Source organism: Lactuca sativa, chromosome 1 (assembly GCF_002870075.4).
Source record: "Lactuca sativa cultivar Salinas chromosome 1, Lsat_Salinas_v11, whole genome shotgun sequence".
Lineage (NCBI taxonomy): Eukaryota > Viridiplantae > Streptophyta > Magnoliopsida > Asterales > Asteraceae > Lactuca > Lactuca sativa.
Genome location: NC_056623.2, coordinates 38496580 through 38524324, shown reverse-complemented (window position 1 = coordinate 38524324; position 27745 = coordinate 38496580). Strand labels below are relative to the sequence as shown.

Here is a 27745-nt window from a genome sequence, read left to right as displayed (position 1 = left end):
AAGTTAACTTTTTAAGGTTTTTAGTTTTAACATAATGAGGGTATTGATGTATATATAGAAAAACGAAAAGCAATTGGTGAGTGATGAGGAATCATAGGGGTTAAAATGATACATTTAGTTCACAATATGATGGCATGTCAAGTTGTACAAGTGAGTGTTTATTTTTCTATTAATTTTGTATGTTCTTTAATTATTTAAAAAGTATGTTTACTTTATTTGGTGGTATATTTTTACTATTTTTTTTATATCAAGTTGTGCTCCCTCTCTCTTTTTTTTATTTTTAATTTATAAAGAAGAAATATGTGAATTGTGATTGGTCTTTTTTTTCTCTCTTTTTTTAAGGAATCATAAGGTTTTAGATAGTTTATGTGCGTAAAGTTGTGGTGGATTCATTCCTTTCTTTTCCATCTTGTAACCGCGTGCTTTGCGTGGGCTAAAGTCTAAACATATGATAGAACACCAAACCAATAACGATTAAAAAAGTGTAACGGCATCATCATAGTTTCTTTTACTAAGCTTTACATGTTTTAAGGTTAAGTTCGTTATAATTAATAGAACACTTTATCATCACCTCATAGGTATATGTCAATAATTTCAATTCAGGTTATGTTGATAGAATTATCAATTGTATGTTTTATTTTTATTATTATATCTTACTTTTGGTTGAGATATTAATCTGTCTTTTTAACAAAATTTTCAAAATTAGCAAACCACAATCATACAACTTCAAAATATTTTGAACAACCTAGATTTGATATTAGAAAATCAGATTGTATAACCCTTGTATTTTTGGGTCCTCGCATTCAATAGAAAAAACCTAAATATTATATATTGAATCACACAGGGTTTACTTTAGACATCAAATAACAAAATATATAAATGAACATGTATTTGTATATTGAGAATAAACCCCTTCCCATCTCAATAACTAGTATAGGGATATCATTGCGTTTTAAAGTTGGACAGTAAATAAAAATCAAATCAAACTCATATAAACAGTGTTATAGAATATACAATGCATGATAGAAAACTATGCTCAATTCCTAATTTATCTCCAGGTAGTTTTCATGTATAAGTCCCTTTAATATTTCTTAATCGTAGTGGTCGAGTGAAACATACTTATAACACAGGCCTTGTAAAACTTGTTTGCTTGTATGCTAGTGGAAACCGGCTGATGGGTTTGAAAGACCCAATGTTTCGTGAGGTGTTCTAAAATCTATATCTATATCTATATATCTATATCTATATCATATCATATCATATCATATTATAAAAGAAATATTTTTTCCTTCACCACATTTATTTGAAACTCCCAACTTTTCATATTTCCATACAATATACTTAATTTATTAACTTAGATATGTTTTTAGTTGTAAACATTATCATAAATGGAAGAATTTGTGACTTATCAATATAATATACTTAATTTGCTAACTTCAATATATAGTTAAATAAATAACCTATATTAATATATCTAATAAGCTTAAAAATTTAGTGTAAAATTTAAAACCTAAAGTAAAATATAAAATAATGTTTAAAAAAATCAATATATATTTTTTAACATAGTTAAAAGGAAAACATTAAATATAATAATAATAAAAGAACCTAAATTGATGAATCGAATTAACTAAAAGGTGTCTGAAAATTATATTCTGACGATATATTTTTAACCTCCGTCGCGCAACGCGTGAGAATTCGTCTACTATACTTATAAAGGAAACATTTTTACTTGCACCACATGCATTTGAAACCTTCATGACTTTACAATTTCTTATAGCTCAAACCACATTCATTTAAAACTCTATCTTTTAACTAATAGTACAATTTAAAAGTCTTCTTAATAATGATTTAACACTCAAAAGTTTTATAACTTATATTATATTTAATGAGCACTTAATGAAATGTTTACTATAAAAAGATCAATCTTTTTGGTAGACATGCATACAAATCGCATATAAACTTCACAAAGAAAACAAGTCTAATAGGTTTTTGTGTTAGTTTGAGATCTTGTTACCACTTTTCGAGATATGTTATTATGTTATAGCTTTTAATTTGTAAGTTTGTTATATGCTAATTACTTTTATATTTTGCTTGGTTTTGGATTCTTTTAATACAATTGGTGTATGTTGTACTTTAATCATTAATATATATTAGATCATATACATGTTACCGATCATATGTTATATATCGTGATGTGGATAATATTTAATTAGATATGTTAAATATGATTGTTCTTTTTTTGTTCTGCTTCGAAAATGTAGTTAATTAAATGTCATGAATATTTTAAATTTTCCATGTAAATATGTAAGATATATTTTTCTTTTTACCGCATGTACGTATTTGAAACTCCTATTATTTTTCAATTTCTTTCTAATAACGATTATAAATTGGTTAATGATGTTAAATATGTGCAAAACCTAAATTGTAATCCTGAAGTTAACTAAACTTGAATATTAAATTAACATATTTTACTTCTACTTAGTTTTGATATGTTTATTCATGAGTCACTCGCGAGTAAAAATCATTCAAATGGTTGAGATTATGCAGTTATAATAGATGTATATACTATCATATAATTTAAAATAATCAATATATTATATCAATTTAGATACGAATTATTATATCAAGTTTAACAACAATGTTATTGTTATATAGACGTTTCTGCGCAACGCGCGGACATTCTCCTAGTGTCTTCATAATCTCGTAAGCTCGTATAGGATATACTAGTCTCATGTATAATGTGTCTGGATCGGACACGTCTCATATCCCAAACCTATATAAATGGATATAGATGATCATGATTTATAGAAACTTGTATATGCCTTTTGAAAACAAAACATATTTTTAAAAGACATATCTTTTAAAACTTGTATCATCAAAACTCATTTACTCGTGAGCTCTAACTCAGGGTGTTCGTTGAAATATTACAAGTAGGCTTCCACTTAATTCGTTTATCGTTTCCAAAAAAATCAAAACTCATTTACTTGTATACAACACAAAGAAGTGCATAGACATATAGTACAACATATTACATAGTAATTAGTAATACAAAACACATAATGAAAGTACAATGTCATAAGGGTATATATATGCCACGATACTAATGTAATCACTTCAATTGCATACGTAATCTCCTGAAGCTCCTCTAAGTCATCTTAGTCATAGGACACCTAAACATGTATAATTAAGCAAAGTACAATCACTAATCAATTAAGCTAATTAGGGATACTTGTACCTTATTTAAACTTAAATATCTCATAAATACTCTTATAAAGTCCAAGGGGAAGCATTGGATGCAACCAAACATCCATCGCATCAAAGGCTAAAACATAGAGTTTATGGGACATCAGGGTAAACATGATCGTGCATGGTCTATATGTCACACAAAAACGATCCCAAAGCTCCAAAACATGCCCCAAAACTCAGCTTATTTGATTCACCATGAGAATTACTTCCCAATGTGACAGCAAGGGTGAATACATGAACATGCTTTTCATACTATTTTATGTCTCCAATGGAATTCAATTTCGTTTCTTATCTCCTAACACATCCCAACAAATTGGGAAATCTAAATGTATGATTTGGTTCATAAATAACATTGTTCCCACCCTTTTATTTCATGCCCATATGCCACCCAGATACTTGGTGGAAGCTCTTTTATTTCATGCCCATATCACACACTCATCTTCTATTCAAAGTGTTATATCCCAATCTCTCGCCCCCACCAATCACAATAGACCTTTACGTATGTTGATGTTATATTACCCATATTTCACCACCTCTAGTAAGTATGACCCTCGATCTACTCATTGTGTTTTCCTCGAATACCCTTCTCAACGCGAAGGATTTCATTAAATTGACCTCAACTCCAAACGAATCATCACTCTGAACATCTTGTCTTTGATGAGACTATGTTTCCTTACAAATCAATGTTGTATTTTTAATCTCCCTCTTACGAGTTCCTAGACATCCTGTGTGACCCAACACCTATCTCACAACATTTCCTCACCCCATCCCCTTTGTCATTCACCAACCCCTCACCCTGCTCACGTTTCGCCCAAACGCTCTCGCTTGTTGGCTCTTCTGTCCTTGATATAATATGCTTCAAACCGTTCTCACTCATCTCCATCCTTTTCGACTTCGACCTTTCCCATTTTGGTGTCACATATCACGAGCTTCGGCTCCTCGACTCACGTGCGAGCAAACCTCGCTCCCTCCAATTACAAGTAGTATTTATTTATAAATATGACTTTTAGCATCTTTACTATACAATATAGCTTGAATTTAAAATGTATTTAAAATTATTTAATTTTATGTTGTTTTTTTGTCGTAATATAGTTTATTTATTGTTATTTCGGTATTAATAGGTGAGATTGACTGATGATTATCTTAATAATACATATGAAATCTATTAATCAATACAAGTACATGGCGATGGGGAATGATGATTATCTTATTAAGTATTTTTGTACCTTGTATCCTCTATTTTCACACTTTTATCAAGTATAAATACCTATGGATGTGTGATCAGTGCTAATTGTGTTTTATTGCTTAATTCATAGATCATTGCACATATTTTCTATCATAAACAACAGACTATGACCATTCCTTACCCCTGATAGGCAATGCAAAGGCACGCAAAGTTCCATGACGAAAACGACCTAAATAAAGAAAAATGAATGTTGCTGGATTTATCATGTCTTTGATTGCATTTTGACTCCTCATGATTGTGATTAAGTTGGTTCAGTATAAGTTGAAAAAAGACACAATTATCTACAACTTTCATATTTTGATTTTTCACGAATTCGACCTTATCTATGTTATAATCAACCTTGAAATTGGAGTTAATACATTTATGGTTGAAATTCCAAAATTAATGAAGGCTCGTTGCACACTGTATGTTTAATTTACTTATCTAAAGGGCTAGGGTTTTGAATTTTACAAGATTTTTTGTTTCCTAATTGAAGGACTCCTTTCACTTCCAAACACTTCCCTAAACATACATATATAACCTTAGTCACAATATAAAATTAAGGAGAGATCTTTACAGATGAATAGGGTGATATACCCTTCCACCCTCCATTCACATCTAAACACTTTCCTAAACAGACCAAAACATTCACCAAAGATCCAAAACACTATTTTACATGTTCTTTGAGTTCTTTGAGATCATCATCATCATGATCAGCTAAACCATCATGTGGTCATATCAACGATTAGGTTTTGCTTCTTTCAACTTCCATGTATTGTGTAATTGTTGAACAATGGAGATTTATGGATATTGTTTTACAATGTGAATTTAAATCAGCATGACTAGCTTCTCATCTCATCTTCTTACATTGTTTTGTTAAAATAAGTGCAAGGCGACTTCATAGTGTCTTCCAGAGCCGTTCCAAACATAAAAAAGCTCTTAAAGTACACAAATTTCATCAATTATTTTTATATTAACTTAATAATTGAAAAAAATTACTTATACTAGCTTCTATATATAACATTTTCGATTATAAAAACCCATATATTTAAAGAAAAATACTTCTTTTAGCTTTTTGAGATGCAAAATCACTAATAATATCTTCAAAATCGATCATGTCTAACATTATATTAATAAAGTTTGTAAAATTTTTAGGCCCTTTAAAAGATGGACCATGGACGGTCGCCCTATTACCTACCATCTGGGACGGGCTTGGTGTCTTCTCGACTGTAACAAATCATCCAAGTCATGTGTAGGACAATGGAAGTGGATGTACATAGTTTATATCCAAGCCATGACAATATTTGAACAATAAGGTTTTGTGTATGTAATTAGTGCAAACGTAAAATTTGTAAATTGTTATTTGAGTTTTGAATAAAAGGGTATCGGTTTTAAAATTTATTAACCAAACTGTAGTATTGAATAAAACATAAGGCAAAAGCATGATGAATTTCCATCCTTATCCACCGTTGTCCTTCGCCTTTCACCATGAGACGATGGTGGAGAGGGGTAGTTTGATCATTTCAAGTTCCAGGTCACAGAAAAAGAATCACCATTATGGTCTCTCATTGCCAAATATAAGCTATGACTTTCTCTTTTCCATATTTCCACAAAAGGGATGTTTGGTCATAACAAGAAAGAAAATGTGAGTTGATAAGATGATAAAAATGTAACTTGTATTGGTTTTCGGCAATTAACCAAAACTCTATCAACAATATCACCATCTTCATAGTTCATACAACCATTAAAAAAACAAATCTAATCCAAAACTAGGTCTACACTAAGCATAACAATGTTTGTTTCTACTTTCTACGCATTTTTAATGTTTAATACACATTTTTCTACTACAAATCACTAATTTTGGCATACAAATTCCCTATTGTTTACTCGAGAGATCCTACAAAGAATCCTAAATAAATAAACACATAAACATTCATTACATATTAGAGTATTTTCATTTTCCCTTTATCAATTTGTTTTACATGTTGGGCCTGACATAAAGCCTTTTGGCCCCAGTCAAGCTTGAACACGTAGTGTTATACTTGTTATCTTCCCCTAAAGTTACCTCAAAGTAAAGATAAATAGTGCATAGGAAAGTAAAAAAGCGCAAGGGCTGTTAACAGGAAACGGTGACGCCTAATTACTGTGGTAAAACTGACAAGTTCATCTGCTCCTTTCGAGTGTTGTCTTCTAAATGAAGGTGAAGAAAATGTCGTATGTGGCCTCATGTGGGGTGAATTTATTACACCATCTAGAACCATTGCCTTATTACCCCTACTTTAATCAAGAAACGAAAAAAAAACATAATTACATTTATTGATTTAGCCACTTGAGTATTGTTTTTTAATCGATTTAGTCAAACTATATGTTATAATAATCATAAAATGTAATTTTTTAGTGTCACTTGTCAAAATCAATAATGTAGGTTGTATTTTTATGTATTTCGTCCCTTTTTAATAGAGGGTGATTGATGGTTAGAAATCACTAGAAAAGATAGTTAACAATTTACAATTTAGTAAAGGACGCCAAGAATGCAACTGGACAAAGGTCTTCATTAGGGGTGTCAATTTATGACATGACACGACAAAAATACACGAAACGAAACGAAATCGGGACGGAATCAAAATTCAAATTTGTGTTCGTGTCGTTTTCGTGTTAAGATTAAAAAACACGATGTCGTGTCGTGTCATGTTCGTGTTCATAAATCGACACGAAATTGACACGATTAAGCATGTAGTTGTCGTGTTTTTCGTGTTTGTCGTTTTTGTCGTGTTATATATCTTTAAGTATGAACGAAATACACTAATAGTTATGTAATATTATATTTGTCGTGTTGTGTCGTGTTGTCGTGTTTTAATTGGTTCATTTTCGTGTTAATGAAAAAAACATGACATCTTGTCGTGTCGTGATCGTGTTATACAAAACCTTGTCGTGTCGTGTCGTGTCAGACAAAAACACGACACGACTGCCCGATTTGACAGCCCTAGTCTTCATCATTGAACTTAAAAGTTAAAACAAAGAAGTTATGCGTATATGAAATTTTGTAACGTCCATAAAATTCACGAAAATTTAACACTTTATCAACCATCCAAAAACCATTATTTATTACAAAATATTTTCAAAATAGTTTCATATCAAAGTATCCTAGAAATCAAAATCATAAAATGCGAGGAGGTGCATGATCACGCCTTTGCCTTCCCGCGATCATCCGAAGTACCTGACACAAAACCCAAAACTGTAAGTCCGAAGCTTAGTGAGTTCCCCCAAAATACCAACGCCATACAAATCATAACCATATCATAACAGAAAGCATGCATATAGAGTCTACAGTATGACTAGACCACCCTCACCAGACCTTCAGTCTGTCTTGCCCACTCTTAGAACCTTCAGCATGTCTGGTCCGCCCTACCAGGCCTTCAGCCTGTTTGGACCGTTCTCCGGGCCTTCAGCCTAACTAGTATGCCCCATTGGGCCTGCAGTCTATCTGGGCTCCCTGGGTATGTTGGCCTACAACATAAAGCATGTCTGCCTCAACCCACCCCCAGACATATAATCAACACATAGATAACAATTACTAGCATGTATAAAAAGTCAAACATATCACTAATCATAGCATCATCCTATATACTAGGGTACCGACCTAACATGTCACTATACATAGCATCATCCTATATACCAGGATACCGACCTAACAGGTCACTAAGCATATCATCATGCGATAACCAGGATAACAATCCAAAAGAAGGGTCGGCATTGGTGCCTTCGACCCTATTGATCTAGTGAGAAGAACTCATCTCACAATGTCGAACTGAACTGATCCAATTCCATAACTTCCCAAATTACCAAAATACCCTCAAAATTCAAACTGGGTCAACCCATGGTCAAAGTCAAACTCAACGGTCAAGGTCAACAGTCCATGTTGACCCAACTCGTCGAGTGCAACTTACAGACTCGTCGAGTTCCTCCAGGACTTAGAAAATCGCGAAAACCCTATTCAACTCAGCGAGTTATCAAACAACTCGTCGAGTCCATGCAGTGTCCAGAAGATCGGGAAAAACCCTAACTAACTCGTAGAGTTATCTTACTAACTTGCCGAGTTCACTCAGAAACCAGAAAATGGGAAACCCTCATCCAACTCGTCGAGTTGTCTATGCAACTCGTCGAGTTCCTTCAGCCCTTTTCTCATTCAAGCGCTTTTAAGCGAAACCAAGGCTCCAAACTGTAGATCTAGACTCCTAGGAGGCTGGAGGTTAGCTCGATTAGGGTTTGTTTCTATACGTGAAAGGTGGTAAGGAGGCTGGAGGGAGGACTTAAGGTCCTTTGAATAGGGTGCAAACCCAAATTAGGGTTTTCATGTCCGACTTCAACTCGTGGAGTTGGGTCCTCCAAATCGTCGAGTAGGTTCTAGAATCCACGCGGCTTTATCAGTTTCTACACGATGAGTTTGGGCAGACAACTCGTCGAGTAGGTCTATAATTATGAATATAAAAGCTATCCTACGTGACTACATACAGTCCCTAGGGCACTCCACTAGATGATAACCAGCCTACTAGGTAGTCTAAACTCTAAGGTGATCTAATATATTACCATAAGCCCCCATAATCAACTCTGTTTGACTAATAATTTCCCCTGACACGACGCTTCAACGAACGTCCAATAGTAAATAATAAGAAAGTTATCCTGCCGGGATTGTAGCTAGCAATCGCAGGTGGGGTTGTCAGACCCCGTATAGATAAATACATATCTTTCTAGCTCTTGCAAGATTAATGATTATAGGTATCGGTGAATGCCGAATTTAATCAAGGTCTTTAGATGAATATAACAATTCACTAACACATTGACCTTAGATATTTATCTTTTATCTTTTTATCTTTTATCTTTCAATCCTTCCTAGGGATTTTCTATAACTATCACAATATAAATCTATTATCTTATATGTGATAATTATAACTTTTGATCTCATAATTATTTTGTATATATAAGTATTCATATGTATACCCTAATTATGGTTATTTGAAAACAAAATATTTGGGCAGAATAACAAATAGGTATGATGTATATCCCTGTATTTGACCAACATAACTTATAGGTACTACGTTATCCTAGGGATTTGGCCATTATAACATATATGTATTATCTCTTCCTAGACTATTGGACATCATATCTTTTAGGCATAATACCATAGCTTACAACTACGCATAGTATCTACAACTACATTATGCTAAGGCTTTAAGCTTTATAAAATGATTTGATATTTATAGATAAATATATTTTGATAAAACCATTTCATAAGCATGTATTCTCCCCCCCCCCCTGTAAAACATTTAAAATATTAAAATAGGGTCGTGAACTCACAGTTTTCCGGCTGTTAAAATAAGGTCCGCTTGTCTAGGACTCGACCTTGGTACTAGTCCATAACGATCAAAGTCGAATCGTGAGCCTATTAGTGAAGCAAATTCAATGAAGCAACAACTGGTACCATAGAGAAGCGGCCATAAACTAGAGAGTCTTGACCAATTTGAAAGATCATTTAATGTAGTTGAAATAACTGAATTTTGGGTTGTTCGATCAAATAAGGGAAACTCAATGGAATTCATAACTATCTCAATTTTTTCCTTTTTTCTTTTTATTGTCTGAATATTCAAGAGCTAAGACCATTCCAATGCCCCCTTTCGCCATGCATAAACTAAACCAACAATTAAGATAAGCACTTGATTCCTCTCAGTAGGCGTATCTTATTGTGCAACCCTTCAAATTCCGGTTCAAGGCCCACTAAACCAGTTCCGTTTTTTTACAATTCCGGTTCTAAAACCCGGAATACCTGGACCCGGATTACCTCGAACCCGGACAAGGCTAATTTTTAAACACAATACCCATACCATTTAAGCATTTTTCGATTATACCAGTTCCGGTTCTGGTATTTTGTAAAGCATTTAAAGCTAATTGTAAAGCATTTTCCGGTTTTATAATTCATCCCTAACTACCAAATTCCTTAAGGTCACATTATCAAATTCTGACTTTCGTTTTTAACTCGTATTTTGTATATTTCTAAAAATTGTATCTCCTTCATACGAACTCCGTTTTTGACATTTTTCCTTTCAAAGTACTTATCTTACGAGTTACTACGATTTTCCTTTTATAACATTAGTTGAAACTCAACCGATCTCTATATAGCATTCTTAACGTGGTTGGTTTTTAAATCATAACTCCTCCAATCGGAGTCAGATTTTTGCAACGCTTATATCTTTAAGATCACTTTGTTGTGTACTTTCCAAATATACTAACCATCGTAAAAATTGATATAACTTTTTGGTCACTTATTTTTGACCATATTATTATCATTTAACTGATCCTATTTTCCTTCAATATGAACAATTCTATCATTATCATCGGTTGATGCTAATCTTTAGTGACAATTGATGACGGGAAATTTCCAATTGTTACAGCCTGGATCGATTGTTGATGTAATATATGTTGTTATAGATTAGCATCAATTGTTACAGTTGGAGTGAAAGCCATTGGAGAAATTTTCATTATGATCGGTTCCAATCTTCAGAGCCCGTCGAAACTATTACGATCGATTCCGATCTTCGGAACCTGTCAGAACTTATTACATCAATGATTATGAATGGAGTTGGATTGTAACTGAGTAGTGGAAGTATGTGTGGGTTTCTTTTTTCTGTATGTGTGTGTGTGTGAGAGAGAGAGAGAGAGAGAGAGAGAGAGAGAGAGAGAGAGAGATAGAGAGAGAGAGAGAGAGAGATGGTCCCTACGGTTTATTGTGTTTTTTTTTTTAAAATAGGTTTAGTGAAAATTGATTATAAAAAGAAATGAAAAAGGTAAAAAGTATTTTTATGTGGGTGAGGGATCAATCCCGATAAAAATTGAAAACCAATAGGACTTTTTCATGATGTTTTTTGAAGTTAGGGACTAAAACCCAGATTTTAGGAAACTACAGGGACCATTTATAAAGTTTTGTCTATAGTTTACTATAAATAAAATGTTTTACAAATCGACGCACTGAGTTTCAAGTACCTACCGTTTCACCCCCTCTAATGACTAATCCTCCCCCACTTTCTTATATTTTGTTGCTAACGTAACAGCTGAGTGCGTTCGTTAAAAACATTCCACCAAGACTCAAAGCCCTTGTCAAAGTTATCCTCTCTGCGCGTTATTCTCATCGGATCGTCTTTCACAATCATCGTTGTTCTTCGTTCAATCGCAATAGGTAACACCGAATCATCTAATAAAAATTGTTCGTTCTGTTGAAATTTGTTGATATCTTAGGGTTTTGGCTTTTGCAATTTATCGTATCATACTCGTTCTATTTCAAACAAAAGGTATCAAAGTGTTCACCAATTTTCAAAGTCCATGAGTTGTTTGATACTGTTTTGTGTTTTTTGATACGGTGTTCGATGATTTGATGCTGAATTATGGGGTTCGGTGAATATCGATCGTTGATCAGAAGAGAGCGAAATTTGTTCTATATGTAAATTTTTGCATCAGTGAACTGCTTATGTTTTAGGTTAGGGTTTGGTGAATTACAATTATGGTCGTGTTTGCTTCTTATTTTTTGGGTTTTTGCTTGTTTGCTAGTTAGGGCATAATAACTGTCATCAAATTCCTAATGTCTGGATTTCCGTATACTGTTATTTCACTTGAACAACAACAATATCTAGTTCCCATTAGGTTGTAGGGTAAAGGGGAGGTTGGATGTAGACATTCTTCCTCTGTAGATAAGCTGCTTCCATACGAGACCTCCGGCATGTGTAAGTGTATTCCATACACAGGTGAGTCAAAAAGATTATAAGATTGAAAATACTAAAACTAGATATAGTACTAATAGTTATAAATAAAATGAAATACATAAGTAGCTACATACACACAAGAAGATATAAGCAACTCGTGTCTATACTACTCCACTACCTCCTATCTATGGCCATGTCCCAAGAATAAGAGAGAGCTTCATTTTTCCCTTCTTTAACTTGATGACTTGATATCACCCTTTTTTTTTATCATCATGATGATTTACGTCAACATCGTGCATCTGTGTTCATATTGTTGCATTACACACACATACACACATAATTATACATATATGTGCATCATTAAGCTGCTCCAGTCTTAAATTTACAATTTACAAAGGTATTTTCTTTGCAAGTAAGCTTGTCATATTTGTCATTGAGTTCCACTTTCCTAAGGGCTACTCTCTCTTGTTTGTTGATTGTTGCTATGGTTTCTAACAAGTGTCAAATTATCAGGTTCAGTGAATATTAGTTAGTGATAGAAGAGTAAAAGAAAGATGTGGGCAGCTTCATGCCTTGCCTCCTGCTGTGCAGCATGCGCATGCAATGCATGCCAGACTGTTGTGTCAGGGATTAGCCGTAGGTCTGCTCGTATTGCTTACTGTGGTCTCTTTGCTCTTTCTCTCATTGTTGCTTGGATTCTTAGAGAAGTTGCTGCACCACTCATGGAGAAGATTCCATGTAAGACTAAGATCCTTTCCTTCCAATCTTTCCTAAAAAGTAAAAACATGTATATAATTTCTCGATGTAATGCTGTTTGTGTTATAATATATTTGATGCAGGGATTAATCATTTTCACCAAACACCAGATCGGGAATGGTTTGAGACTGATGCTGTTTTGAGAGTTAGTTTGGGGAACTTTTTGTTTTTCTCAATTCTTTCTCTTTTAATGGTTGGGGTGAAAAATCAGAAAGACCCACGAGACAGTTTACACCATGGTGGATGGATGATGAAAGTCATTTGCTGGTGTCTTTTGGTAATCTTTATGTTTTTCCTCCCAAATGAGATTGTTAGCTTTTATGGTAAGCCAAATTTTACTTTCTCAATATATTCATTTCAACAAGTCAAACTTACATCATTTATGTTTGCTGCAGAGTCAACATCAAAATTTGGGTCCGGGTTATTTCTTCTTGTGCAAGTTGTCCTCTTGTTGGACTTTGTTCATAGCTGGAATGACACATGGGTTGGATACGATGAACAGTTCTGGTTAGTTCTATTCGTTTTCACCTTTCACAAACAACTAAAATTCAATTCTTCTTTAATATTTATACAATTTTTTTTTAATTATAAACCATGTGATGGATGCAGGTATACAGCCTTGCTTGTGGTTTCACTCGTGTGTTACGTAGCAACATTCTCCTTCTCTGGACTTCTCTTCTATTTGTTTACCCCATCTGGACAGGAATGTGGGCTCAATACATTCTTTATTGTCATGACCCTCATTCTTGTCTTTGTGTTTGCCATTATCACTCTGCATCCAACAGTAAGCAAACGTGTTTTATTATTATAGATAGAAGTTGTGTTGATTTGAATTATTATTAATGATAGGTAAGTGGAAGCATTCTGCCAGCATCGGTTATATCTTTGTATTGCACGTATCTTTGCTACAGTGGACTTGCAAGTGAACCAAGGGATTATGCGTGTAATGGTCTTCATAAGCATTCAAAAGCAGTGAGCACTGGGACACTTACTGTTGGGTTGCTCACAACTGTGCTCTCTGTGGTTTACTCTGCTGTGCGTGCTGGATCCTCTACAACTCTTCTTTCCCCTCCTTCCTCCCCTCGTGCTGGTAATTTAAACTAAAACTAAACTTTCTTGGTTTAAATTATTATTTTTTTTTTAATATTTTCTAACCATATAATATTTCATGTTCAGGTGGGGAGAAACCTTTGTTGCCATTAGACAAAAGAGACGAGCATGAAGAGAAAGAGAATGTTGCTAAGCCTGTTACGTATTCCTATTCCTTCTTCCACATCATCTTCTCTCTTGCCAGCATGTACTCAGCAATGCTGCTCACTGGCTGGTCAACCTCGGTTGGGGAGAGCGGGCGCTTGGTGGATGTCGGCTGGCCATCTGTGTGGGTCCGGATCATAACCTCATGGGCAACTGCCGGTTTGTTCATCTGGTCTATGGTTGCCCCTCACCTCTTCCCTGATAGGGACTTCTGAGGCCAATATCGTAATATTTCACACAAATACATTATCTTTACCTACCTACGTATTTGTATTTGCTTTTGGATGTTTGACTGAGTTGCTGTTGGGTTTGTTTAATCATGTGAATAAATCTTTTATTAAGTCTTAATGTGTGCTTTCTTTTATATGTATGATAATACTAATAGATAAGTTTGAATCGGGTGCATGACACTACTTTTTTATATGCTCTTAATCTCTCCAAAAATATCACAGAATTGACACGTACATGGTACATGGTCTAAAAAGTGCATGCATGATTATTACATGTGCTAATAAGATACTGGACAGCACTACTGATTACTTTAAAACTGCATGTGCAACAACACATGATAAACGAATATCTACTCATTGTCATTCAGAAACATATATTCATGATATTGATTCTCCATTAAAACATGTTAAATACAACAAAAGTAACTTCAACAGAAACTATAGGGCTGTGGCTACCTAGATTCAAATTTACTATATACATATGCATGCTGTTTTTAACATCTCTTTCTGAATTTTTTGTTACAAAAGTTACATAAACCGAAAGAGTTATATATATTATCAAGCAATCACATCAGCTACCCTTCTCTTCTTCGAATTTGACGAGCCATTATCAATGAAGCTAAATAACTCATGAACCATATCAAAATCTGAACGAACAATCCCTATCCAAGAAAAAATTACGTTCCAAGTACTAGCTGCTACTTCACAACTAAAAAAACCAATATCCTATAACCATCTATCTGCTTGATTAGTCAAAATAACATCTTAAATAATTTCCATCATAGCTGAAAATTGGGCCAATTCTTCACCCCTATGTATATGATGTTGTCAAAACTAAGCCCAAACACCATTAGCCATTCTATCCGCAATAGAACAACGAGAAAATTCATGAAATAACCAAAATTGAGCGGCTGTTTTAAGCATATATATATATATATATATATATATATATATATATATATATATATATATATATATATATATATATATATATATATATTACAATAGAGTCCCTATACTATACAAAGAGTATAAATACAATAATGAATAATAAGTTAACATACCCCTTAGTATGAGCATGAGGTTTACAAATGTTTAAGCTATCCCGAAAGTCTAAAAATAACCGAGTATGAAGACCTTTTGTAAAAATATTTTGCAAACTGATTAGCCGATAACACGTGCAACACATGCACATGTCCATTAACAACACGCTCCCTAACAAAATATAAATCTATTTCCACATGCTTGGTACATTGATGTTGAACAGGGTTATTGATAAATACATGGCACTCAAATTATCGCAAAACACAATCGTAGCTTTAAATAATAGACAAGACAATATGAGAAGGAGATTATGAAGCCATGCAACTTCAACAACTCTATTGGCCACCCCACGGTACTCAGCCTCGGTAAAGGACCAAGATACAACATGTTGAAGTTTGGAGGACCAAGAGACAAGATTATTTCCAAGGTACACACAAAAAGGGAAGTAGATTGATGAGTATGATGACAACCGGCCAAATCGACATCAAAGTACGAGACTATAACACTAGCTCTAGGTATATATATAATTCTTTTGTAATCTTAACAATCAAGACTTCAATTGTGAGATTTTAGGTGTCCATGGCGTGGTCATGATGTGGACTCACCCAATGAGAACACACATCTTTTTGAACGCCACAACGTGGTTGAAGGGTTTTATATGTTAAAGAGAATCTTATTTTGGCGGAAAAACATTAACCCTAAGTTCACATGCACCCTAAATGATCTGTGTTCTCACTATGATTTGCAAACAACTATTGAATATCAAGAACCTTGAAAGTGTGTTGCTATTTTCGAAATCACTAAAGGGTTATTAGAAAATAATACCTTAGTTTATTAAAGAAAAATAAACTTATAATCCTTCCTTGTTGGTCTTCAGAAAGCAAGCACCAAAAGTCTCGTGCCTCTAATGACTCGCACCCAAACCCTAACAAATTGGAGGCTAAAGAGGAAAGAGGAGGAGGAAGGGAAAATTTTAAATTCTCTTTGGAATGAGGTGAATTTTGAATCATAACCCAAAGGGGTTTTATATAAGTGATAAGGAGGTTAACGATAAGATAGTTTCCTTTTAGATAACCCTAATCCTTTTGCTTTCCTCTTAAGGCATCCACTTTCCCTTAGAGCCTAAGAAAAGCTCTAGAAACCCTCTAGAACTCCTCTAGAACTCCTCTAGAACCGTCCTCCTATAGGAGGTTCTAGAATTTGTCAATGCTCAACTTTTCAACATTGTCACCTTTAGTCCTTCCACTTTTAATTAATCCAATTAATCCCAAAATTAATTCCAATTAGTTTTTGATTAATTTTTAATTAAACAGTATTATTTCTAACTAATATATTATTCTCATAATGTATTACTAAATTATTTATTTTGATTTCTAATTAATTTATTAATGATATAATAAATTAATAAATCAGTCTCTCTCTCTCTCCAAAAAGCATTCCAGTCAATTACTAGGTTTGAGGCAACCCAAAAGGACTTTGCTAATAATTCAAGATTATACTAATTTAGTTATTGGCTTAGACACCTAATCCAACAGTCTCCTACTTGGATAAGTCTAAAACTAAATTAGAGGTATAACTTCTAAATTATATAACAAAGGGTGCTTTCCAAAGCAACTGTCGAACTCTGATTTGATCAGAAGTTTGTCCTTTAGATAAGTGATCAGATATCCCTTCATTCTACAAGATATCGTATGGACACGAGATATAGATTAGAATAAATCTTATTGTCCAAAATTATGTTTCCCGATTTCCTAATTTGTGATGATGTCCTAAGACTTCTAATTGAAAGCATCAATTTAGTCTTGGCTAGCACACGATAAGTCAACACCAAATCACCGAGGGACCCAAAGATATGCTTTTCCCATAAGGGCAAAAGGAACAAATAAACTTTGACTCATATGCTTGTATCTTCTACTCAGCAAATCGTACATGAGACTACGTTTTATAACATCAAGTTACTGATGTGTTTTTGCAATACCAATACACAAGCGACATGTAAATTACAACTCATATACCTCCATATTAAGAATATAAGATATTATGTCTCATAATTACTCGTGATATAATCCATGAAGCAATTCTCAGAGTGTGAGTTGATCCAATACTCAAATCTCCATTTTCTAAGTACTCATGAATGTTATAGCAACCCAATTGTTATGTCTAATCTCCTCAGACAATCTACAATCCAATTCATGTCAGTATTCATTCACTACTTATTTCTTAAATTATGAGCGACTGTCAAACTTCAAATAATCAAATTATTTAGGAAGTAAAACATACAAAGTGAAATAGAATAATAAACTAATTAACTATGGTCTCAAAACTATTAAATATAAATAATCACTATGATTTAATCACCATAACAAATTAAGAATTTATTCATTGTATAATGTTTCGAGTAATCAACAAACCACTTGAATTAAACATCATTCATGACATGTTATAAACATGCATACTATGTCTCTCTATGATCATTTCTTTGTAAACAGATCAACTGGACATTATTCCAATGATGCTCATTTCATAATTCCAAAATCTTACCCTATCCAAGATGTGATAGGATTCAAACTTAACATGCATTAATCTCATGTGATATCAAGATTCCAAAGTCTTAAAGGCAGAGTCTTCGATATTACAGAATATCCCATTAGAACTTTGACACTATAAACAATTCCATGGTAATGAAGATTCAAATTAACGGTACACTCCTTGAACACTTTTATTGCAGTAAAGTTTCCAACTGACATGTATACTTTTCAAGCATCTCCAATTATGGAAACATTTCCATATTTCCATATGACCATCAACTCTGATCAAGAACAATCTCACTCCAGAATCATGTCACTATGGTCCGTCCAAATTAATATCATACTTCTAACTGTCCAGAAGCAACCAGTCTTTGGTATAACCTTAGAATGTTCTTGAAATTTGTTTAACAAATTTAATCACACAAAATTTTAGCTCTTTTCTCTCACAATGCTCTGATCATTTTAAAAATTAGAACAAGTGAATATTATAACATATGTAATCGCTCCTATATCTGAAGCATATATGACTCACCTCATTATATCTTATATAAGGATTTAATATTTGTTAAATATCTTGTTATAACATTTCCATATATGGAATATCCTATGTTGAACCATTTCAACACGATATTCAAGTACGTCTATGACTGAGTTCTATTAAACTATACAATCTAAACCTTTAGATTCGAAAAGAAGTACTGTAACATCCCGGGATCAGGTATATTTTATTATCTCTTGAACCTTTCTCAAAAGTGGCACATTTGGTCCCTTGAAGCAAAATGTTCGCGGATTTGCTCGTATGTAGGGCGTACATAAGAGTACGCACAGTGTACTCATGCAACATGCATGACTGCGGATGGCCAGCGAATGTTGGGCGTACGTGTGGTACGTCGGGCGTACTAGCCCATGTTTCAAACAATAATTTGAAGGGTTGCCCCTATTTATATAACATTATGTCTTCTTTTGAGCATCCTTATCAGCCTCCAAACCCTCTCTAAAACCCTAATCTTGAGTTGTGTTAATTGTGTGAGCTTTTGCATGATTTTGAGTGTTCTTGGTGCTTGTAGTGGAAGAATGAGACTTGAGAAGAAGGAGTAGGTGTTAGCAAGCTTGTAGATCCAAAAATCTTCCCTCTTTGTGCATCATTTTCAGGTATAAAGTCTATACCTTGGCAAGCCTTTCTTTATACCAAATTACAATTATTCAATAATCTTTGTTGCCATTTCTTAAAAAGAGCTAAGTTAAAAGCACTTCCACTATAAGACCACCATCTTTTTTATCAGCAAAAACCATGTCTCATTAAACCCATGGCAATTTACGTCCCCTCCTAAAAAGTTGAGTTTGTAAAGTTTCTAGAGTCTTAACCACTTCAACATGCATTAGAAAAAGAGACATGAAATAGATACCAAATGTATGGATATTTACAAATGAAAAAATGAGTGATGAACATAAACATATTTAAAAATAGAGATCTTACAATTAGGGATGAGCATAGGTGGGTACCCGCCTCATTTGGCGAGAACCGAAACCGGAAGCGGCGGTTCCTAGAAAGTTAGAACCCGAACCGGAACCGCTCTAGGCAGTTCTTACATTTTTGGAACTAGTTTCAGAACCGGCGATTCCGATTCCGGTTCCGGGAGCGGGTAAACTGGTTTCATTCACTTTGTTAACTTTCATTGATAAAACCACAACTTAGTTCGATCCAAATCGAATCAATTCGGACCAAAGAGGGTGTTAGGTGCATTTCATGCATTCATTTTGTAGTTTTAATTCATAAAAGTGCATTGCATTTAGGTTTAAACTCATGCATTTTGCATATTTTTCGGGATTTTTCATGATGCAATTCCATTTACACACTTTTATGATGTTTCAGGGACTTTTTGAAGGTTGGAAATCGCTGGAGGAAGATTAAAAGAACTGGAGACAGAGTTACATAAGTTTTGGAGCTCAGAAGAAGGAGAATGTAGAATTCAGCTTTTCAGAGGTTTACACGGCCGTGTAAACTTATGCTTTCCATTTACACGGGCCGTGTAAATGTACATGCAAGGGCAGTCTACTTCGATGATCTTGAAAGATTAAGCATTCTACTTCTATTGTTTACACGACCGTGTAAATGGCACCCTATAATTTACACAGGCCGTGTAAACGTCTCAGCAGTTTTAAAGTGGTTTTGTTTTCTTATAATAGAGACAATTAGTTTTGTGGGAGGTTAGGTCGGATTTTGGGAGAAAGGAAGGCGATTTTCAGAACTTTGGCAAGTAGATTAACACTTGGAAACACTTTAATTTCCTTTTTGTAAGTCAATTTGAAGTTTAAACTTGTTTGATTTGTAGTTCAACCTAGACATGTGTAGTTGATTTCATTATCATTTCCGAATCTGAACTCTTAAGTATGTGTTGTTAGGTTGTAACTTGAATTTGACTTATGTTTAACATCTAGTAATCTTTGATTTGATCTTAATCATGTGTTTGGTTGGTTCTCTTTTTCATTTGATCAATGAATTAGGGTTCTAGTTAATCTAGTTAATCAAATTATGAAATTCGTATATGTTTTATGATTTGATGTTAGTAACACACACTTACTTGGTTGTAATTAGATCAAAATTAGTGTAATCAAAGATTAAATGTTTATATTCTCAAGCTTAAGAGGAATGTTAAACATTGTTGGTAATTAGTGCAAGAACTTAATGTCATTTAATGATTTGATGCAAGAGCTTATTTGAGTTAAATCAATTAAATGAAGTTTTATTTGAAGAGCTTGTTTTGAATAAAATATTTTTGCCAATTTGGATATTAGAGTTTATTAATATCCAACATACCAACCTAGATTGAACATGAGTTATAATCATATTAAATCTTTCAACATAATACATGTATAAGAGTCAGAATAGGAAATGTACTTCTTTTATTGCGTTTTTTTTTATCAATCCTTCTTATTTATGAAGTTTAGTTCAAGCTCAAACACAATCCCCCATTTTAATATTATCTGTATTATGTGTGAAAATATGGCAAGATAAGAAGTCCTGTATTCCTGTGGACCGACCCTGCTTACTCCATACTATTTTTAGTGTTAGAAATAGCAGTGATTTGAGTTTTATTAATATTATTTTATCCCATCATTTGTTGGTTTGACCACCTAACAAATTGGCGCCGTTGCCGGGGACACGGTGTTACTAATTGTTTATGCCAAACATTTTGTGAGCAGGTGCTTTAAACAAAAAAAAAAGTCAGGTAGAAGATAAGTTTTCAATTGAAGGAAGTGACGAGAAGGTTAATGTGTTGTAAAGGCTCACCTACTTAGAACAAAGCACATTCAGGGGCCAAGTCGAGCCAACGACTTAAAACAAGGGCAGCTAACCGGGAGGCAACCCGGGGGTTTTTTTTTGATTCCTTTATTTTAAAACTTTTTAGTCTTTGGTAAATTTCAAGTTTTTGTTAATGTCCCAAATGGTTTTAAACTTATTTTTTATGCCTAGAAAATGAATCTCCGGCTCCAAAAATACTTCACGGATAGCTTGGGGAGGATGAAGAGGAGGTTCACACCACAATTGTGAGGCACCAAGAACGATTTGGTAAATTCTTTCCATATCTTTAATCGTTCATATTTTACTTAAAATTCAATTGGTGTGCATTTGTGACTGTTTTGGACCCATTCCCAAATCAGCTACCATCCTCCACCATCTGACTCTCAATAGGCCGACTATACCTCTCTCCAAGCATCGAGGGCGATGCTTATTTTAAGCTTGGGGAGGGGCATCCATCCATGCATTATCCCGTTGCATGTAGGTTGCATGTAAATTTTGTACATATTGCATTGCATTGCATTATTTTTCTTTGTTTTTTTTTCTTTTAGAAAAAAAAAATTTTAATTTCAAAAAAAAAAACCAAAAAGATTTTCTTTCTACTCTATTTTTATTATACTTTTTGCATTTTGCATCTAATTTTTTGCATTTTCATTTAACTTGAAAAAAAAAAAAGTAAAAGTAAAATTTTTTGATCCAATTCCAAGCAGCCAAATCTTCTCAAAACAGTTGAGATGGTAAGTGAGTTGTGTGCCTTGAGATTTTACTTGCTATTTTTATAAAAAAAAAATCTAAAAGCAAGTTAATCACACGAGCACATCTCCCGAAGCTACTTGTGCAAAGTAGAAAATGAGAAGATTGTCAACACTGGAGCATAACAGCAGGTATGAGTCGATTCTTTGGGACATATGACCGGTCTTATGAGTAGTAATGCTCAATTGAACTTAAAATGCCAAATTCAAAAGTTCATAAAAAGAATGCAAAATCTCAATGTCCCGCCTTCCAGCGCTCTTAAAAGTTCTTTCTACTTATTCCCTTTTATATACCCTGCTTGAGGACATAGCTTTCAACTATACTTACGGGTTTTTGCATGTTAACATTTAGTCCCCCGAAAAATATCTTAGAAGTCCTCACGGTAATAGACCGTGAGATGTCCCACAATAGAAAAGTCAAGGACGGAAATATAAGGAAATTGGCCAAATAAATAAATTAATAAGAGTGTTATGTGTTAACTTAGTTATTTGTATTTGTGTTACATAAAAATAAAAAAAAAAATTAAAAAATAAAAAAATTAAAAATTAAAAAATTAAAAAAATAAAAAAATAAAAAAAAACTATTAGTAAGTTAATCTGTGACCTTTGGGATTCGAACAAGTAAACTCTGAGGGGTGGTTTACACCTAATCGCCTAAAGCTAAATTGTTTGGGACTGATTGAGTTGAAAATTCGTTACACGGGTTCCATAGAAAGTCATGAACTTAATAATAGCAAATAAAGCTAATATGTGGCCTTTGAGGTTCGGGCAAGTAAACCCGAGGGATCTCTTTAAATCTAGCACACTAAGGTCATTTGATTTGGATGTGTTGGTTGAAAGCCTGTTACACGGATTTCAAAGAAAGCCATGAGCTTTATTTGTAAAAAAAATGTAATTAGAAAGTTTGTACATAGTTGTGTTTATAGTTTAATTAGATATTGTGTTTAGGCAAAATACTTGGCTGTCAAAAGGTTCCCTTGGACTAAGATTTGAATTTATGACATTGGACTGAATATTAATTACTTCGACTGGTGTAAGTGGTTTGAAGTTTGTAACCAATCTGGATAAATATTAGGGAATTTTTAGAAAGTATTTTTCAGAAAAAGATTGTTGTTAACCAACAAATAGCTGGAATCGGACATTGTTATATTTTATGAAACAAAGATGGTTGAGCATGTTTTGTCACATATAATTTCACGAGAGTAAGACCATAATTTGTTCCAAAAATTGATTTGATGATATTGAAAAGGAATAAGTGTTGTGATCTTTGATTCTGTTGAGTTGTACTAGGGAGTGGCTATAGTCTTATCTCTATTATCATATAATATTTTGAGATTAAAGCCAAGTTAACTCAAGGCATGACAAATACATTCTCAACTATGGTACAAAACAAGGTAATTGGATTGGATCTTTTCATGTTTGTTTTTAATTTCATTCATTAAGTTTCAAATAGTTTAACTTTAATTTCTTTTCTTCTATTTTATTTTATTTTCTCCGGTTTAAATTCCTTGTTCTTTCTTGAGGACAAGAAAGGTTCAAGCTTGGGGAGATTTGTTAGGTGCATTTCATGCATTCATTTTGTAGTTTTAATTCATAAAAGTGCATTGCATTTAGGTTTAAACTCATGCATTTTGCATATTTTTCGGGATTTTTCATGATGTAATTCCATTTATACACTTTTATGATGTTTCAGGGACTTTTTGAAGGTTGGAAATCGCTGGAGGAAGATTAAAAGAACTGGAGACAGAGTTACAAAAGTTTTGGAGCTCAGAAGAAGGAGAATGTAGAATTCAGCTTTTCAGAGGTTTACACGGCCGTGTAAACTTATGCTTTCCATTTACACGGGCCGTGTAAATGTACATGCAAGGGCAGTCTACTTCGATGATCTTAAAAGATTAAGCATTCTACTTCTATTGTTTACACGGCCGTGTAAATGCACCCTATAATTTACACGGGCCGTGTAAACGTCTCGACAGTTTTAAAGTGGTTTTGTTTTCTTATAATAGAGACAATTAGTTTTGTGGGAGGTTAGGTCGGATTTTGGGAGAAAGGAAGGCGATTTTCAGAACTTTGGCAAGTAGATTAACACTTGGAAACACTTTAATTTCCTTTTTGTAAGTCAATTTGAAGTTTAAACTTGTTTGATTTGTAGTTCAACCTAGACATGTGTAGTTGATTTCATTATCATTTCCGAATCTGAACTCTTAAGTATGTGTTGTTAGGTTGTAACTTGAATTTGACTTATGTTTAACATCTAGTAATCTTTGATTTGATCTTAATCATGTGTTTGGTTGGTTCTCTTTTTCATTTGATCAATGAATTAGGGTTCTAGTTAATCTAGTTAATCAAATTATGAAATTCGTATATGCTTTACGATTTGATGTTAGTAACACACACTTACTTGGTTGTAATTAGATCAAAATTAGTGTAATCAAAGATTAAATGTTTATATTCCCAAGCTTAAGAGGAATGTTAAACATTGTTGGTAATTAGTGCAAGAACTTAATGTCATTTAATGATTTGATGCAAGAGCTTATTTGAGTTAAATCAATTAAATGAAGTTTTATTTGAAGAGCTTGTTTTGAATAAAATATTTTTGCCAATTTGGATATTAGAGTTTATTAATATCCAACATACCAACCTAGATTGAACATGAGTTATAATCATATTAAATATAAGAATCAGAGTCGGAAATGTACTTCTTTTATTGTGTTTTTTTATCAATCCTTCTTATTTATGAAGTTTAGTTCAAGCTCAAACACGATCCCCCATTTTAATATTATCTGTATTATGTGTGAAAATATGGCAAGATAAGAAGTCATGTATTCCTGTGGACCGACCCTGCTTACTCTATACTATTTTTAGTGTTAGAAATAGCAGTGATTTGAGTTTTATTAATATTATTTTATCCCATCATTTGTTGGTTTGACCACCTAACAGAGGGACAAAATCGAACCAATATATTCTAAACCGGTCTAAGTAACACACACATATTTATATGAAATACTAATATATATATATATATATATATATATATATATATATATATATATATATATATATATATATATATATATATATATAAACCGGTTTCGGCGGGTACCCAGCGGGTAGCGGTTCCGAGAAATGAGAATTGGAACCGGAACCGCTTAAGGCAGTTCCAGTTCTAGAATCGGTAGTTCCGAGGCGGTTCCGGTTCCAAAAACGGGTACCCAGTTCCGATGCTCATCCCTACTTACAATGCCAACCGATTTGAATCTTGATTTCAAAGTGACTATCTACGTGTCGATTTGCAGGGGTGTTTGGGATTTTGCTCATTTAAATGAATGTGCTTATTAGCTTGTTACAGTTTCGTAATAGTAATTAGAGGTGCAAAAAAAATAATAATTTATGAACTGATCCGAATCCGATTTAGGAGCCGATTTGTTTGAAACAGATCTGACGGTCTATATCGGTTTGAGGATTTTCAAATAAATTAGTTTTTAAACCTATAAAAAAAATCAAATTTCATATTGTAAAAAATATTGTTTTCATCTATTATTTCTTCAGTTTGTTAGTTATACAAGGTTTTAAAGGTTTCTCAAGTCCGATTTTCACTCTTGTAAATATTTAGCTCATGGTATAACTTATTTGAAGGCGTTTATTACACATGCAAACTGGTTTACCTTTTTACCAATGTTTTAACAAGAAAAACATATCGATCATGGTATTGTTTCTTGTTTATACATGCCCAACGATCTGCATACAAATTTATATTTTTTCATGCATTGTTTACATGTGTTATCAAAAAATTTTAAACACTGAAAACGAACTTGATTCAAATATGCCATAAACTAATCAAAACATTATTTTTAGACAAAGGACTAGGAATGAGGCCTCGTTGTATTCCAAGCACGTGTTCCCATGAACGACATGCTTCCAGTTTTAGCTTTTATTTTAGAAATTGTGCCGTTTGGGCTCACCATGAGGTCAAAGAAGCTAGATGATAAAGAAATATAAGGTATGTTGTTATAATTGGACATTCATACACAAATAGATTTATATATGGATAGAAGGTGGATTAAAATTGCTTTGTATGGTTATTAAGTGTTTAAGGCTTATAAAGTAAAATCTTAACATATGAAACTTGTAGTTTAAAGTTAATGATATGAAACTTGAAAGATGAGACTTGCACTTCAATACAATTAATCATTTTTGGAAAATGAACAAGTATTTTAGTACATAGTTTGGTTGGAGAAAGTGATATTTTCTTACATATATGAAAGAGTTTAAGCTTTAAAAGTTATTGAATGTCAGATAGAAGATGTATACAAGAGGTGGTATAAGTTTAGGCTAAAAGACGAAAAATTCAGCTGAAACAAAATTAAAGATACCCGTTAGCACGAACATGGTGCTTGTCCGAGCACCCACATGCCATTACAAAAAACTTGGGACTAAAGTGTAACTTTTTCGAAAATATTGAGACTTTCCTGATAATTTCCCTAAAATGTTTCATAATTAAAGACAATGTAAAGTGGAGAATGAAAACACTATCTCAAGTCACCTACTCCCACTTACCCCATATATCATATGTTTTCGATAGAAGTTAATCGTATAAAAAAATTATGCGTTGCAGAAAGGAAACAATTCGTTGAAAGAAAACTATTATTTGCTTACCGATTTATACGGGTGCATTTCTAATAAATAATTGAATAAATGATCGAAACTCTTAATTTGGTCTTATAATGGTTATGCGGTTTGTTGAAGTCTTAGATTTATAATTCAAGAGTATTTATACTATTTGGAAATTTTAATATTTGATGATGATGTTAATAATACATGTTGAGGTTTAGATGTAATATTTGCTGGAAGTTTGTGCATTAGTTACATTTATATTTTAGAATTATGTTGGATGATTATTGATGTTGTATTCACATTTTTATTTGGACTAATGCTAAATTTACATTAAGTTGATCTTATTGAAATTTTGATAGAAATGCTTATAAAATTTATGCTTTTACTGGAAGAATGTTAGAAACTCCAAATTATACCTTTGAAAATCAGTATTGAAAATAATAATAAAAAAAAAATTAGAATTCAAAATTTTATAACATTATTGAGGAAATCTCATATCTCACCCTCTATATACTATCAACATTTGCTTCATATTCATCAAATAACCATCATCATACACTTTACCTTTTCACATAATACTTTTATAAAGATACACTTTATTTTTCTTTTATAAATTCATAATTTTAAACCGAAAGTAGGATTTTTAAGGATTTGCGGGCCGATATATAATTTCACCAACTCTTGATTAGTTCAATATATTTAACGAACAATCTTGGGTTTGTCCGGTGCTAGTTTTTGTATTAGACCATTTGTTCCATGTCTATACACAATAAAGAAAAATACTGTAGTAACAAAAAGAATGTAACTTTAATCAATTTATATTTTAAAAAACATATTTTTTAAATCATGGATTCAAACCATGTTATAAGTTTATAATTTTACAAGAAAGTTGAAAACATAAAATATAAATGAGGATATGATTGTGTTTTCTAGTTTTTGTTTAGGAGAAAAAAGGAAGGTCAATGGAGCAAATAGAGAAAAATCATGTTCTAAAGTTTATCTTACGCTGTGATATACATCATCTTTTCTTTGCTCTTTAAAAGGACA

General features: G+C 33.1%; 1 protein-coding gene across 1 annotated transcript; it reads left to right on the top strand.

Moving 5' to 3' along the window:
* Nucleotides 1–11541: 11541 nt before the first annotated feature.
* LOC111910421 (uncharacterized) lies at nt 11542–14625 on the top strand. The gene is made up of 7 exons (XM_023906265.3): nt 11542–11699; nt 12733–12957; nt 13059–13298; nt 13371–13482; nt 13585–13759; nt 13825–14065; nt 14152–14625. Exons 2-7 carry the CDS (start codon nt 12774–12776, stop codon nt 14442–14444), a joined length of 1245 nt encoding a protein of 414 aa, XP_023762033.1. The 5' UTR covers nt 11542–11699; nt 12733–12773; the 3' UTR covers nt 14445–14625.
* Nucleotides 14626–27745: the final 13120 nt, after the last annotated feature.

What these genes read in the sequence shown, in the direction of transcription:
- LOC111910421 (XM_023906265.3), top strand. Translation starts at nt 12,774, where the DNA reads ATGTGGGCAGCTTCATGCCTTGCCTCCTGCTGTGCAGCATGCGCATGC. An exon ending in TGAGATTGTTAGCTTTTATG is followed by an intron (nt 13,299 to 13,370) that starts GTAAGCCAAATT and finishes TGTTTGCTGCAG; the next exon opens with AGTCAACATCAAAATTTGGG. An exon ending in TTATCACTCTGCATCCAACA is followed by an intron (nt 13,760 to 13,824) that starts GTAAGCAAACGT and finishes TATTAATGATAG; the next exon opens with GTAAGTGGAAGCATTCTGCC.